The 16,890-nt window shown below is 46.2% G+C and overlaps 1 protein-coding gene across 1 annotated transcript; it reads left to right on the top strand.

Moving 5' to 3' along the window:
- Nucleotides 1-9,636: 9,636 nt before the first annotated feature.
- LOC133905278 (putative disease resistance protein RGA3) lies at nt 9,637-16,683 on the top strand. The gene is made up of 3 exons (XM_062347034.1): nt 9,637-9,850; nt 14,853-15,456; nt 15,676-16,683. The coding sequence occupies exons 2-3, from the start codon at nt 15,094-15,096 to the stop codon at nt 16,615-16,617; spliced, it is 1,305 nt and encodes a 434-aa protein (XP_062203018.1). The 5' UTR covers nt 9,637-9,850; nt 14,853-15,093; the 3' UTR covers nt 16,618-16,683.
- The last annotated feature ends 207 nt before the right edge of the window (nt 16,684-16,890 follow it).

The following is a 16,890-nucleotide window of genomic DNA, read 5'->3' as shown; positions in this document are numbered from 1 at the left end:
GCGTGCATGAGCAGCAGCTACAGCTCCCCGTCCTTGTCACGACACCTCCCCTTTTAGGACTCCTCAAACGCCCTCAAGCGTCCAATAGTCTCTGACACTGGCATCTCTGTCACATCCCTCCATTGTTCGATGGTGCTGACGATGGGTAGGAACTTATCAGGGACGGAGTGCAGGAGCTTTTAGACGACGGTGCTCTCCTCCACTTGCATATCGAGAGAGCGTATCTCATTTATGATTGTGGTAACCTTCAAGGAAAACTCATTAACTTTCTCCGAATCACCCATGTACATATTGTCAAGCTCCCTCTTGAGAGTTTGTACTCGGGCCTTCTTCAAACGATCTTCACCAACATGCATCTTCTTGAGAGCATCCCAAGCCTACTTTGCCATCTCCTCCTCGGATATGGCCATCACCATAGCCTCTGGCACATCTTGGACAACGATGGCGAGAGCCATTTGGTCCTTCTTCTCATCGACCACTCCATCACCCGCCACAACCGTCCACACCTTGTGCACGCATGAAGATCTTCATATTCACTGCACACACCCCATAGTTGCTCTCCGTGAGAAGGGGGTACTGGAAAGGTCACATCTCCCTCCCTCACGAGCATTCTCGACGTAGTGCTACTGTCGTCGTTACCGCTTTTCGGTGACTTCAACGACCCATCACCTGGCATGATCTTCGGCATTCACTCAACTCGGCTCTGGTACCAATTGTTAACCTCCAAACCTCTCCAAGGACACATAAGCTATGCTCGACCACCCCTGAGTAGTGCTCGAGCACTTGGAAACACACACGACCACTCACACGAGTGCACACGACCACACACGCGAGCTGCTCGACTGTCACACCCCAAAATTCTGATTTTGGGTTGTGAGCATTTTAAAAGAATAAAATAAAAAATTTCCTGGAATTTGAAAGATTTTCAAATAAATTTTAGAGCTTAAAAAGGATTTGTTTTTTGTGATAAAAAAATATTTATAAAATATTATAATAGGTTAAGGAATTTCAAGGTTGGATAAATTCTTGCTCCTTTTTCTCAATATTATCCAAGATCCCTATATTAATTTCTTACATTTTATATCTTGTCACTATTTCTCCAAAGCTTCGAAGTTCTTTATCTTTATTTCTCCATAATTCTTTCCTATACCAAAGATGACACAAGCTGCCATATCCCTTCTTCCATCTCCAGATCGAGAGGAGGACATGAACAAAGCCATTCGCCTTCCCGACTCCATGGCTGCACATAGGAGCTCCCAAAATCGATGAATTCAATGTGCAATATTAAACATGTTGTTGTCCTCATTCAATCCTCTCATCAATTCCTTCTTTATTTTCCTCAATTCATGATCAAAACCTCCATTTTAATGGCCATAATGACAATTGAAGTCGGCTGCCAGTTACTCCTCGTCACCAACCTCGTCTTCTCACAAAGTTTCTGAGTTCAAGACAGCCACAAATGCAAATCTTCAAAATACCAAAGTTGTAGGTCTCGTCGAGAGCTTCGATTTGCACCTATGGAAGTCCCCATTTGGATAATGGATCTAAGAGTTATTACCCCTGAGATCAGTGTTGCGCAGTTAAGGCTAAATTCAAACAGTTTCACTTGTGGCACAGTTTTGGAAATCAAGATGGTGTTTTCAGAAGTTCAAATTAGTACCAAAGTTGTAGATCTTTTTTAGTAATATAAGATAGAGTTTAGAAACGTACAATTTGGTTTTCAGAAGGTGGAGTTATCATCCTCGGAACACAGGCCTACAAATTAGCGTTGCGCGATAAAATCACAACTTGGGCTCACCTTGGCTCACCAGCTCGAAGTCCCTAGTCCCATAATAAGGGACCAGCACACCCTCCCCTACCCTTTTCCCATTTCCACCAAACCCTAGCCGCCGCCCCAACCTACCAGGCACTGTTCGCCATCACAGACAGCCATGTCGTTGCCACTTGGCATCCGCGTTCACGGTGATCTGTCCAGCCAAATTCTTTCATCTTTTTTCAAGATGTTCCCCTGGTCAGTGTACACAACTCCATGAAGTAGCATGGCAAGAGGAGCATAGAAGCCGTGTGCGCTGCTTCGTTTTTTGCTGTGTCCAGGGTGCGAACCGAAGACTCCATCGGCATTCCCAATGATTCATTGAAGATATAGCCACGCCACCCACGTCACCATGTAGAACATCAAGGGAACCTCTGGATCCCAGAAGGGCTCGTCCAGATCTTCGTCGACGCAGTGGGAACACGAGCCTCAATTCCAGTGCCATCGCTGTCATCGTCTCTACAAATCCTTCTTCCCCGATCATCGCAGCAAGGTGAGGACCCCATACTAGCCCTTTCCCCTCCTCCTTTACCCTGTGTTGTCATCCCATGTAATCCCTAGCCAAACCCCCATCCACTCGAATCCACCCATCGTGCCGCCACGGTCGTCGTCGTCGCAAATGGCATCAGCGTTCCCTGGCCGATCAGAGCTCGGATCACCGCGCCATTTAACCAGCATGTACCCCTGGATGTCCCACATGCCCTCACAAAACCGTTTGGCCATTAGTGTCCCGACACCACCGGGATCACGATCGCCATGCCCGCTTCCCAGTTTGGAGTTCTACGCGTGCAGCACGAGTTCAGATCACATTCCCCGGTGAACTAGCACTCCAATCCATGAGTCCTTCGATCCTGGGCAGTGGGTATTTATTCTTTATTGTTACTTCATTTAGGGCTCGATAGTCTACACACATCCTAAGATCGCCATCCTTCTTCTTCACAAACAAGACGGGCGATCCCCACGGGGATGAGCTAGGTCTTATGTATCCTTTCTCTTGTAACTCTCCTAGCTGCTTCTTTAACTCTACTAGTTTATTTGCTGCCATACGGTAGGGTCCCTTGGCCATTGGGGATGTTCCAGAGATAAGATCTATGATGAATTCTATTTCCCGGTCAGGTGGCATTCCAGGTAGTTCTTCTGGGAACACATCTGGGTACTCCTTTACTATGGGCACCTTGTCCAGAGTTGTGGCTTCCAAGTTGCACAACATGTGCTTGGGTTTTGGTCCCTTAGGCTGGCATTCCACTTTAATACCATGGCTATTAACTAGGGTAACCTTTCGGGTGCCGCAAGCTATGTTGCCTTGGCATTTGGCTAACCAATCCATCCCAAGGATGATATCTATTCCATCAGATTGGAGAACCACTAAGTCCGCTAGGAACTCTACCCCACTTATTATAATTTTAACCTGGGGGCAACCTAATAGGCACTTGATTTCTGCTCCGGGAGAGCGTATCATAAGGGGAGTTTTAAGCATAACAGTTGAAATTCTATGCTTAGCAACAAACTTTGATGATATGAATGAATGCGAAGCTCTAGAATCAAATAGTATTGTTGCTAGAGTTGAATTGATAATGAACTCACCGAAGACGACATCCGGTGCTTCCTGGGCATCACGAGCATCGATGTGGTTGACGCGGCGTCTTCCAAAGGATTGTGTTGTCCTCTTCTACTGCCCTGAGGCTTACGATCCACCATGTCCAACTCCCGACTCTGCTGTCCTAGCACTTTCTGCAGGGTTTGTCGGGGCTCGGGCTACAGTGGGGTTCTTATGTGGGCAGTTGGCTATCACATGCTCGGCCTCCCTACAATTGTAGCAAACTCTATCCTTATTCCTTTCCATCACCTGTGCAACAGTTCCACTGCTGTTCTGCTGACTTGCTGGGTGTTGGCTGCGGTAGGCTGAATTTGTTGGCTGGTTATATCCCTGAGACCGATACTGCATGGTTGGTTGGTGTTTTGGCTTCTGGTAGTGGCTAGGTCTGGGCCTTGTGAACCTTTCCTGCTGCTTTTGCTTTTGTGCCAAAAACTTGCGCTTTCGGTCATTGTCTCCTTCAGTCTTGGCCTCCTCTACGATGATGGCTCGATTCATCATCGTGTTGAAGTCCGGGTAGGTACTTGCAGACAAGTGTGTCTTCAGGGTACTATGCAGTCCCCTTCTGAAGCGGTCCTGCTTCTTCTTATCTGTGTTCACATCCTTAAGGGCATAACGAGAGAGCTTGGTGAACTTGCGGATGTACTGATTCACGCTCATGGACCCTTGTTTCAAGTCACGGAACTCTGCTGCCTTCATCTCGATGATCCCTTCAGGAATGTGATACCTCATAAATTCCTCCTAGAATTCCTTCCATGTGATGGCACTAGCATCCTCTATTGCTTCTTGATAGTTTTCCCACCATTCTAAGGCAGCTCTTGTCAGTTGGTGTGATGCCAAAAGAACTCTTTCATGGTCACTGGGGTTTACGACATCCAGCTTCCTGTTTATGCCCCGTAGCCAATCATCTGTTGCTAAAGGGTCATCTTCGGTGTGGTCAAAGGTGGCTGGCCTCAGTCTCATGAACTCAGTCATTTTGGACTGTGGCCCCTGACCATGCCCACGGTTGCCTTGAATGCCTTGTGCTATGGCTTATGTCAGACGATTTGCCAACAAAACCACAAGTTCCTCCACAAACGGTGGAGGTGGCAGTTGTCCTTTTAGTTGGTTGTTCTGGCTATAACATTCTGACTCTTGGTTTACTTCTTCATCATGGTCCATCTCTTCCATGACTGCTCTCCAGGCTTGGAGAAACAGTGGGGCTTGCCTAACCCATCCACCTCGGTTCTGATTTCCACCTCTGGTTCGTGGTCTTCCTCTGGGTTGTTGTCCCACTTGAACCTCACTAGCGGCCTCATATCCTTCATGAGTTTGACGCCCTAGGCGTGGCTGAATCCGGGTTGTCCTCTTGGGCGGCATCTGCTTTGAAGGTAGGAGAAAAGGTAAGACTCCAGAGGGGATAACTGAGCATTAGGTTACTAGGGTTCTTCTAAGAGCACTTGATTGACTAAGGCACACGGCATTAGCACGAATATCAATCACATAACATCACATTACACAAGATTAAGTACAAACACGAACATTGGAGCTAAGGGCTCCAAGCAACACAGAACTGCTACAGACACAGAACACGCTACTACAACACGATACAAGAGTTACATCACCGGACACACTACTGAAAAATCTAACACGCGGTCGGCAGGCGGTACATTGGTCTTGACGGCGCTCCTGAATTGCGTTGTTGCTGATGGTGAAGAGGTTCTTCAGGGGTGGGCTGCACTCCACTCTGCAGCGAGGTCAATGTTATCATGGCTAGCTAGTTCCAGGTCATGCATCTGATCAAAGGTTCTAGCCATGTTCTCCTCATAACCATCCAAGTCAATGATGTTCTCTCCCACAGACTCCTGATTATCCTCCGAGTCATCGTCGCGCACAAACTCGCGCTCGACGGGTTCTTCTTCTTCTTCTTCTTCTTCTTCTTCTTCTTCTTCTTCTTCTTCTTCCTCGGAGCCATCTTCGTGCTCTGCTCCGGGAGCTGGTGGAGGTGGTGACGGCACTGCGACCGGTGCTGGTACAACTCTGCCAGATGTGATTGCGCTGGCGACTCCTGGGGGAGGAGGGGAACTCCTGGTAACTCCAAACGCTGAACGATGTCAATGGGAGGCAAGTGGAAGGTCCTCTTTCTTGCGGTGAGCTTGCGGTGGGGTCCTCCGTGTGTCCTGTGGCAAGTCAAGTAGGCTTTGTTAAGCTCCTTGACATAATGCTCTGAGGTCTCCATGAGTGCCTTGGTGACATCTTCAGCACATTTTTTTGCAGCTGTGGCCTGCTCTCGGACTTGTTGTAGCTGCCTCCGCAGAGCTCTTTCTCGGGTCTCTGAGTGTTCTACCCTCTGGACGCTTGCTCTCCACTCGAAGCGGTGACTCTCATATAGCTGGTCCAGTGTGAGTAGGTACTTAAACGTAGCAACTAGGGTAGGGTCATCCTCTCTTTGACCCAGACCCTCCAACCTCCTCATTCTACTACGCCACACTGGGCGGGAGCGGTCACTCACTGGAAAGAATTTCACGGGGTACGTCCGGTGTCCTTCTCATGCTTCTCACAGAAGTGGAGCAGGGCTTTACGGGCTGTAGCCTGGTAGGTGTCACTGTACTCAGCTCATAGGCAACAATACTCTATGGCTGCCAGTCTGTATACTCAGGTGTCTCGAACACAAGGACATGGACTTCACATCTGTTGGTGACATGCTCTTGGTGCTCTCGTCCATGGTACTCTGGACGCTAAGTATACCCAAACCTCATCAGTGTCTCCCAAAGGATGAGGGGAAAGCCTTGCACGTCCAAGCAGTAGGTGATGGTTCATCCGTCTCCTTCCATCTGCCAAAGTTTTGAAGAACAGAAATAAGTCGGGATTGAGTAAAAACTTTTGTTAAAATGGAGCATCAAGGTATATAGGCAATAGGGGTAAGAAATTTTTTTCAAAATAATTTGTTGTAAATTATCACTCCTTTACTCGGCTAATCCTAAGGTTTTGCCCTACAGTCAAGCATGGCTCTGATACCACTCTGTCGGACCCCTCCTTTGGGGTCACCTCATGTAGCTCATACCAGACCCTGGATCAGTAGCTGGTACGTACAAACTCCAACAGAAGTAGACATCACAGACATACATCGAATAATTACGATAATAGAGTACATCACAAAGTTCATTACAATGGAAGCCCGAAGGCATAAAATTAACAAACCCTCAAAGCACAGCGGAAACACATAAAAGCGACCCAAACCCTACAGGCAGCTTGAGTGCAGACGAAATCGGCTTCTCTAATCTTCATCTTCTCTTTCGACGAAGTCGGCCTCTGGATCATCTGGATCCACAATTAGCAAGTGTGAGTACATAAGGTACTTAACAAGTCCTACCTCAAGGGCAAAAATTAGATGCTTAAAGGTAGATCAAGAATGAGGCTATAGAGTCTTTTAGTTTTGCGGAAAGCTAGTTTTATTGATACAAGGTTCATTTTGCAAAGACTAACTTTAATAAAAACATTCCTGAAGAGAACATATAAGTTGAGTTTATAGGGGTTGACGGCCCTGGGGGAGATACATCCGTCCCGCCAGTTCCCACAAGTCATTTGCCAGCGGACACACAGTCCAGGAGGCGTAGGGCACAAAGCTAAAACCCTTCTTTTCGAAAACACGGGCACACAGCCCACTCACACACCAAGGAGATACTCACGCCGAAAAGCTAATCATTGTGACCAAACCATAGCATGTCCTTGACCGAGGATATGGCTATCCAGATAGGTTTAACAATCTGCAGAGATTGTACACTTTACCTACAAGATATGCACAGGCTCCCATCTTAGCAACTGGTGAAGCTGGCATAACGAGACGCAACGACCTCACAATGAAGCCACAATATCCACTCATGGGGTACTAAGATACCAGGGGCTTTAGAAGATTCACGGGAAGGACCACTTAGTAATCCCATAGCTTTGATATAGCCTCAATCAAAATCACCAGCCGGACCTTGGGCTACACACTACCCAAGTCTTCCCCTGGTCCCCATTGTCACTACCGGCCTCCGGGTGGGTACCGCACTAAGTCAGAGGGGTTAGGTCAAGTCCTGCCCATACGTGCCATGTGGTTATACGAGTGGATACTAGGTGAGATGCCACAACGAACCGGTCCTTATATGACCGAGGCAAGAGTTTCTCAGCAAGAACACCACAAAGGCGAACCTTGCTCCAAAGTTGTTCCCACCTTCGTGGGGCACCTTACTCACCCTCGTCAACACTACTCTAGAGTTTTCCCAAGAACACAAGTTTTACACGCACACGCACCAAGCACACACCACTTCACATTGTAAAGCATGATTATCATATGTAAATAATCTATTTCTCTCCTTTGAGCAAAGCAATCCTAAGCATACTAGTAAACAAGCATTCATCCAAACAATCATTATAGTTGATGTTGGGATCCTTCTATGGTTTCAACGGAATAAAGGTAACAATAATAAGACATGGGATAAACAAGCTGGGTCATAACTATTCTAGCATTTCTTTAAAATCATAACTATTAATCTAATCATGCATACTCCTATTGGTTGAAACAATAGCTCTACGGGTTGTATTTAAAAACATGGGATCAACATGATCAACGGTTGAAGTCCTCGTCTGCTCCTTCTTCAAACTCTGGGTCCTCGGGGTCTTCCTCGAATGCTCATTCCTCTAATAATCGCAACAACGATAGAGGCACAATCAATCAAATAATTAAAATAATGACCAAATAATTTACAAAAATTATGAAAGTGACATGATTGGGTAGATCTCGAATTTAGATGAATATCGGTGGAAGAATCGATGGAAACGGAGTTAGGACGGAGGAAAAACAGGCTTCGAAAGTTTTGCCAGGAGAGAAATTCAGAAAAAAAAAAGGAGAGAATATTCTCGAAATATTCTGCTGAGTCGGCTCGGGATTGGACTCGGCTCGCGGCTTGGCTCTCGGCTCATGGCTTGGCTCTGGGGTCGGCTCGCGGGTCAGGCTCGGCTCAGACTCGATTGTCGGTGGGCTCGGCAGCTCGGCTTCAACGGGCGGCTCGGCTCAGCTAGCAAAGGGGCCCACCTGTCAGCTACACACAGAGAGAGAGAGGGAGATATAAGAGAGAGAGAGCAGAGGAGGGCGGCTCGGGCAGAGGGAGCACGAGCGGGCGAGAGAGAAGGGGGGCGCGGGTGGCGGCGGTGCACCGACGGCGGAGTGCCGGCGGAGGGCGACGGCGGGCCTCGCCGGCCGGATCTGGCCGGCGAGCGGCCGACGGTGGGGAAGTGGCTTCGGCCCGACGCGGAGGAGCGGCAGCCGACATTGGGGAGGACGGCGGCAACCCGGCGACGAGAAAGCGGCGGCAGTCGGCGACGGAAGAGACCCAGATACGCTCAAGGGGAGGGAAAGAGGGAGAAAGAGGATAAATTTAGGGATTTGACATGCACCAGTTAAAAAAAGGATTAACCTGAGCATTGATCGAGACAAACAAAAAGAATAGCTATTGTTCTACACCATGGTCGAGGTACCATGCAGCTACAGTTACCAACTAATAAATTAAGGCTCAAAAAAATTAGATGGATGACATCAACCGAGACAAAGATCAGGCAAAGGAGCTCAGATGTAGTCTGGTTGAAAGCTGAAGCGCTTTTAAACAGGACCTAAATATTAGATAGTGATGAGCTACCTAACAAGTAAGCAAGAAACTAATGCTCAAGGACCATGCATGCAAGAGACGATCAGTAGTACTGAGCATCACAAAATGCCAACTCAAAAGTCACCTACAGTGAGTGATCACATCAAGTGTGGAACACGTTTGATCCAAGAATATGTGGCACGATTGGCTAAAGCAAAGAGCTCCAGCTGTGACTCCAGGCGTAGTTACTCTATTATCTTGTTTTTGTCCTCTTGTCAGAAAGTTTATGTTTTTCTTGCATAAGTCTCGGCTTCTGTTTAACATCTAAACTAGCCTGCAACTCTGAATATGCTTCAACAGACTTATAGAAATATCTGCGTGCCTCTGAGGCTGTGAGCCGCATGTCCTTTTCATTTACAGTCTCATGATTCCCTCCGTTCTATGGTCCACAAATAATGCATGTAATCAGTTCATGTTGCTATGCCACATGTTGTGCGTTGAGTGTTTGCGTCCGCCTAGATTCTACTTATTCGTTTAATCCAGTTGATGCTTTCTGCCTTCCTTACTTTTGCCCATTTTTTCCCTTCGCTGCCATTGTCTGCTTTTTTTTTTTAACGCCGGGTCCTTTTTCTGGAGTCTTCTCGGAGACTTTTGAAGGGATGCGAGACTGAGGGCTCAGAGCCCCCGACCGGTTCACTCCACCTATGGAGGTTCATCATCAGGCTACAAGCCTGTTCGCACTGGCATTGTCTGCTTCTGCACTTATTCGTTTAATCCAGTTGATGCTTTCTGCCTGGTTGGTGCTGTTCAGGATGCCAATACGCCATGAACTTGATAGTAAGTTTTTCTTTTGGAAATCACTTTTTTTTTTCTTAGAATTTTGCCCTACAATCTTCCCCCCCTAGAAGGCCATTGCAGTTTTTTCGTTGATTCACAATTGCTGGCAAACAGCAGGCTGTACTGTTGAAGATGTTCCAAATTCATTGCCCAAGACAAAGGCTGACTTCTGACGGAGCGAAGCGGAGGCCCGTCGCCGGGAGGCTTGGGCGCCCTCCTTCACTTGGGGGGGTGCGGGGGGCTGGCCCCCCGCGGTACGGTATATATACCCGTCGCTAGGGTTCCACTGCGACTGATTCATTCATTCTCTTGTAAGCCGCCGCACGGCGTTGTAACCCGACTCTTGATAATAGTGAGGAGTGTTTGCTGGCTGGCGCCCGTGGTTTTTTTCCCTTCGAATTGGAGGGATTTTCCACGTTAAATCTTGTGTCTCCGCTGTGATTTGATCTTGTGTTCTTCGTCGTTTATTCGCCGTCATTCACAACAAGTGGTAACAGAGCTGTGGTTGCAGATCATGACGACGTCGATGAAGTTCGATCTACCGCCGCTGGATTACAAGACTCGGTTCTCGCTATGGCAAGTCAAGATGCGGGCCATCCTGGCGCAGAAGGATGATTATGATGAGGCGCTGGAGGGCTTCGGGAAGAAAACAAAGGCTGAGTGGACTCCTGAGGAAATCAGGAGGGATCGTAAAGCTATGTCTTTAATTCAGCTTCATCTCCATAATGATATTTTGCAAGAGGTGCTGCAGGAAAAGACTGCTGCAGAGCTCTGGTTGAAACTGGAATCGATCTGCATGTCCAAGGATCTAACCAGTAAGATGCATATGAAGATGAAGTTGTTCACTCTCAAGATGAAGGAGGGTGATTCGGTGATGAGCCATTTATCTGCCTTCAAGGAGATCGTGGCCGACCTAGTGTCGATGGAGGTTAAGTATGATGATGAGGACTTAGGTCTTTTACTGTTATGTTCACTGCCAAATTCGTATTCTCATTTCCGTGACACCATACTTTTGAGCCGTGATGAACTAACCCTTGCGGAAGTTGTTGAGGCACTCCAGTCCAGGGAGAAGATGAAAGGCATGGTGCAGTCTGACGGGCAGTCGTCCTCCAAGGGCGAAGCACTGCATGTGAGAGGCAGATCTGAGCATAGATCCTCCAATGACAACAACGGTCGTGACAAGAGCTACGATGGCAGAGGCCGTTCAAAGTCCAAGCCGCCTAAAAAGTTCTGTAAGTATTGCAAAAAGAAAAGCCATTTTATTGAGGATTGTCTGAAACTTAAGAATAAGGAGAAGAGGAAAGGCAATCATGATGGTAATGCTTCTGTTGTTTCTGGTGCTGAAAATTCCGAATCTGGAGATTGTCTGGTAGTTTTTGCTGGTTGTGTTTCTGGTCATGATGAATGGATACTTGATTCTGCATGTTCATTTCATATCTGCACTAACAGAAATTGGTTTAGTTCCTATAAGCCTGTGCAGAAAGGAGATGTTGTGCGTATGGGAGACGACAACCCGTGTGACATTGTGGGGATCGGCTCTGTTCAGATCAAGGCACATGATGGCATAACACGCACGCTGAAGAATGTGAGGTACATACCAGGGATGTCCAGAAATCTCATCTCACTCAGCACGCTTGATGCAGAAGGTTTTCATTATTCCGGTTCAGATGGTGTTCTAAAGGTATCAAAAGGTTCTCTTCTTTGTTTGAAAGGTGATCTTAATTCTGCAAAGTTATATGTCCTTAGAGGAAGTACTTTACATGGTTCTGTTTCCGCTGCTGCTGCTGTTACTAATGCTGAACCTAGTAAGACTAACCTTTGGCATATGCGTTTGGGACATATGAGTCAACTTGGTATGGCAGAATTGATGAAGAGAAACTTGCTGGATGGCTGCACTTCGAGTAACATAAAGTTCTGTGAGCATTGTATTTTTGGGAAGCATAAAAGGGTAAAATTCAACACCTCAGTTCATACCACCAAAGGTACTCTTGATTATGTACATGCTGATTTATGGGGTCCTTCCCGTAAGCCTTCTCTTGGTGGTGCTCGTTACATGCTTACAATTATTGATGATTACTCTAGAAGAGTTTAGCCTTATTTTCTGAAAAATAAAGATGATACCTTTGCTGCATTTAAGAATTGGAAAGTTATGATAGAAAGACAAACTGAAAGAAAGGTGAAATTGCTTCGTACTGATAATGGTGGAGAGTTTTGTTCGGATGCTTTTGATGATTATTGCAGGCAAGAAGGCATTGTTAGGCATCACACCATACCGCACACTCCGCAGCAGAATGGTGTGGCCGAACGTATGAGCAGAACCATCATTTCAAAGGCTCGTTGCATGCTGTCCAATGCAAGGATGAGCAAGCGTTTTTGGGCTGAAGCAGCTAACACCGCATGTTACTTGATAAACAGGTCGCCTTCTATTCCACTTAATAAGAAAACTCCCATTGAGGTATGGTCTGGTACACCTGCAGATTATTCACAGTTGAAAGTTTTTGGCTGCACTGCTTATGCTCATGTTGATAATGGAAAATTAGAGCCTAGAGCTATTAAGTGTCTTTTTCTTGGTTATGGTTCGGGAGTTAAAGGATATAAATTGTGGAATCCCGAAACAGGAAAGACTTTTATGAGTAGAAGTGTTGTTTTCAATGAATCTGTGATGTTTAATGACAGTTTGTCCTCAGATCATGTTCCAGAGAGTCCTGAAAGGGAGCTGCAGTTTACCAGTGCGCAGGTGGAGCATGTGGATGATGAGGCAGGTGTGCAGGTGGAGCCAGTTGATACTCATGATGATGAAGTTGCTGATGACGACACTCATGATGATGTTCAGCAGCACTCACCTCCTGTTTTGCAGTCAGAGGAGGAATTGCCTATTGCTCATCGCAGGTCAAAGAGGGGCTGTGGACCTCCAGCCCGTCTTATTGAAGAATGTAATTTGACTTATTATGCTTTGAGTTGTGCTGAACAGGTGGAGAATACTCATGAGCCAGCAACTTATCGTGAAGCCATTGGTTGTAGTGACCGTGACAAGTGGATTTCAGCTATGCATGAGGAGATGCAGTCTCTTGAGAAGAATAGCACATGGGAGGTTGTTCCTTTGCCTAACAAGAAGAAGACCATCCGCTGCAAATGGATCTTCAAGAGAAAGGAGGGTTTAACTCCAAGTGAGCCTCCAAAGTTTAAGGCAAGGTTAGTAGCAAAAGGCTACAGTCAGATTCCCGGTATTGACTATAATGATGTGTTCTCTCCAGTGGTAAAGCACAGTTCCATTCGTACTTTTTTGAGTATTGTTGCTTCACATGATCTTGAGCTTGAGCAGTTAGATGTGAAGACTGCGTTTTTGCATGGAGAGCTTGAGGAGGATATATACATGGACCAGCCTGAAGGGTTCATAGTGCCTGGCAAGGAGAAATTTGTTTGCAAGTTGAAGAGATCCTTGTATGGTTTGAAGCAGTCCCCTCGTCAGTGGAACAAGAGGTTTGATTCATTTATGCTGTTGCACGGTTTTAAGAGGTCTAAATATGATAGCTGTGTTTACATCAAGCATGTTAATGGATCACCTATATACTTGCTGTTGTATGTTGATGATATGCTGATTGCTGCCAAGAGTAAGGTTGAAATCACTAAATTGAAGAAATTGTTGAGTAGTGAGTTTGACATGAAAGATCTTGGTGCTGCTAAGAAAATTCTCGGTATGGAAATTACTAGAGACAGAAAATCTGGTTTGTTATTTCTTAGTCAGCAAAATTATATTAAGAAAGTTCTTCAGCGTTTCAACATGCATAATGCAAAGCCTGTTAGTACTCCTATTGCACCTCACTTTAAATTGTCAGCTGCACAGTGTCCTAGTACAGATACAGATATTGAATACATGTCAAGAGTTCCTTATTCTAGTGCTGTTGGGTCTTTGATATATGCCATGGTTTGCTCTCGTCCAGATTTGTCATATGCTATGAGTTTGGTTAGTAGATATATGTCTAATCCTGGTAAAGAACATTGGAGGGCAGTTCAGTGGATTTTCAGGTACCTCAGAGGCACAGCAGATTCTTGTTTGAAATTTGGCAGAACTCAGAAGGGACTTATTGGTTATGTGGATTCAGATTATGCTGCTGATCTGGACAGGCGCAGGTCTCTCACTGGTTATGTGTTTACAGTTGGCAGTTGTGCTGTGAGTTGGAGGGCTACATTGCAGTCTGTTGTTGCTTTGTCTACTATTGAAGCAGAGTACATGGCTGTTTCTGAGGCGTGCAAGGAATTAATTTGGCTGAAAGGTTTGTACGCTGAGCTGTGTGGAGTTGATTCTTGCATTAATCTATTTTGTGACAGTCAAAGTGCCATTTATCTTACCAAAGATCAGATGTTTCATGAGAGGACTAAACATATTGACATCAAGTACCATTTTGTTCGTGATGTGATCGAAGATGGTAAGTTAAAGGTATGCAAGATCAGTACTCATGATAATCCTGCTGATATGATGACTAAACCTGTTCCTGTTGCTAAGTTTGAGCTGTGCTCAAGCTTAGTTGGTTTAGTGGATTAGCCCAAGAGGCTATTTGGCGCCAGTGGTATTTTTCTTTGTTATGTTCAGGATGAAGGTGTTGATTTATGCTACAAGGCCCATTGGGGTGCGCCCTCCTTCACTTGGGGGGGTGCGGGGGGCTGGCCCCCCGCGGTACGGTACATATACCCGTCGCTAGGGTTCCACTGCGACTGATTCATTCATTCTCTTGTAAGCCGCCGCACGGCGTTGTAACCCGACTCTTGATAATAGTGAAGAGTGTTTGCTGGCTGGCGCCCGTGGTTTTTTCCCCTTCGAATTGGAGGGGTTTTTCACGTTAAATCTTGTGTCTCCGCTGTGATTTGATCTTGTGTTCTTCGTCGTTTATTCGCCGTCATTCACAACATGTACATGATTAAGTTCAGAGCAAGTAGCAATTGATGCGCCTCCTCAATGTCATACATGAATAGTTGACTTGACTCGAGAGCTTTTGTCTTGAAGGGAGCAGGTACATCATCAATTGCCCTTTGATCATTGTCCTCGCCAGCAAGCTTCCTCCTCTCCTTTTGACTTCACTTTGGGCCTACCATGCGATCGAATCTGTACTGCCATTAACCCATAATACATCATTGACCGGTTGATCATTGTCATTGCGAGGAGGCTTATTCCTGACGCACCTTCTTCCCTTGCGACAAAGTAGTTTGTGCAAGAGCTCGCCGGAGCAGAGCCAACGTAGATCACGATGGCGGAGGTGTTTGCGTCTCTATCCATCGGGACGGCATGGGAGAAGCTCTCCTCCTTCCTCTGGGTCCTCACAGCGTCCTCCTTGGCGCCCTCACCATCGTCATCGGTAGCCATGGACCTGGAGGAGCTGAGGAAGCTGGAGAGAACCATGCGCCGGATCTTGGCAACTTTGCACGACGCCGAGGAGCACTGGAATATCCAGGAGGAGTCCACCAAGCTGCGGCTAAGGGAGCTCAAGGAGTTGGCGTACACCATCGAGGAAATTGTCAACAAGCGTGAGTATGAGGCCGACCAGCGTACGGTAGAGGCTCTCAAGGGATCCACGGGTATTCACTACACCAGCAAGCGCAAGCGCCAGGAGGTAAACCACCTTACAAATTAAAAGGTTTTGCTACAGAGATTTCCGTTCATGTAGACCTGATCGTATTTATAAATTCTAATTTGATCTTGCTATTGTTTTTTCCTGTTCAATATATGGCACAATATCATACGAGGGCTTTTGCTTTTTGCACTAGTATGTAACTACAAAGTGGAACTGAAAATAAATAATGATTAAGCTTTTTCTTCTTTCTCCAAAAAGGAAAATGGGACTTATTCGGTGGATACTGGTGTAGTAGAAGTTACATATGAGTTGGTCTCTCGAGTAACAAAATTAACAGAGAGATTTGATGAGATCAGGCTTTTCGCCAACCACTTCAGTTTATCAGAGAACGATGGAGGGAGATGGTTCACTCATGATATCAGTAGTTCGCGGCATACCAGTTCTTTCGTATTTGAGAAGAGGATTCTTGGGAGAGACGAAGACAAAGACATACTTGTTGAGAAATTATTGTCCGGAGAAGGAACAAATGGTGGAAGTCATGTTTCCGTCTTGGCGATTGTTGGTACGGGAGGATTAGGCAAGACAACGCTAGCAAGACTTGTGTATAACGACCCGAGACTGCGCCAGTCATTTGACGAGCATGCTTGGGTTTATGTGTCTGAGCTTTTCGATGTCAGTACAACAACAAGGAACATCATTAGTTCATTAACCAAAGGGACATGCGAGTATACAGAACTTGCTCATCTTCAGGAGAAACTGGCTGATGAAATAAAGGAAAAGAGAGTTTTACTTGTGCTTGATGATGTATGGAATGAGCGAGGAGACTGCTGGGAGTTGTTGTGCACGCCTCTGTCAACTGCAAAGATTTGTCAAATCATATTAACCACTCGGAGTGAGGAGGTTGCGAGGCTGGCACAGACAATGCCTTTCTATCGCCCAAGTTTCCTAAGTTTTGATGACAGTTGGTCATTGTTCAAGCAAGTTGCATTTCCTGCCGACCAAGAGTCTGACACTCCAGCAAATCTGATAGAGATTGGGAAGAGTATTGTTAAGAAGTGTAAGGGATTGCCGGTAGCAGTTAAGACACTAGGAAGCATGTTATGCTATGAAACTGATGAAAATAGATGGGAGGATGTCTTAGAAAATGAGTCGTGGACTTGTAACAATCAAGTTACGAAGTTTTACCAGAATTATAGTTGAAATACATGCACATGCCCATATACTAAAGTGATGCAGTTGTTTTCTTGCCTCATCTCTGTTTGCAAAAGTTAGCTCACTTTGTAAGAATAAGGTGATGCGGTTGTCAAAATTGAACTAGTACATGACTAGCTTCACTCTGATGGAAATTGGACTTCTCTTTGCGCCGTATAAAAGGCTAATGAGGGGTGCGGTTAGGGTTAGGGTTTCCGGTCCCCTTCCCACTTCACTGGCGCTGTCGTCTCTAGAGATCGCCGCCGCGCCGTGGTCGAGGTC

This window comes from Phragmites australis, chromosome 22 (assembly GCF_958298935.1).
Source record: "Phragmites australis chromosome 22, lpPhrAust1.1, whole genome shotgun sequence".
Classification (NCBI taxonomy): domain Eukaryota; kingdom Viridiplantae; phylum Streptophyta; class Magnoliopsida; order Poales; family Poaceae; genus Phragmites; species Phragmites australis.
The sequence above is the reverse complement of the archived record's forward strand: the minus strand, read 5'-3'. Positions and strand labels throughout refer to the sequence as shown.

What these genes read in the sequence shown, in the direction of transcription:
- LOC133905278 (XM_062347034.1), top strand. Translation starts at nt 15,094, where the DNA reads ATGGCGGAGGTGTTTGCGTCTCTATCCATCGGGACGGCATGGGAGAAG. An exon ending in GCAAGCGCAAGCGCCAGGAG is followed by an intron (nt 15,457 to 15,675) that starts GTAAACCACCTT and finishes TTCTCCAAAAAG; the next exon opens with GAAAATGGGACTTATTCGGT.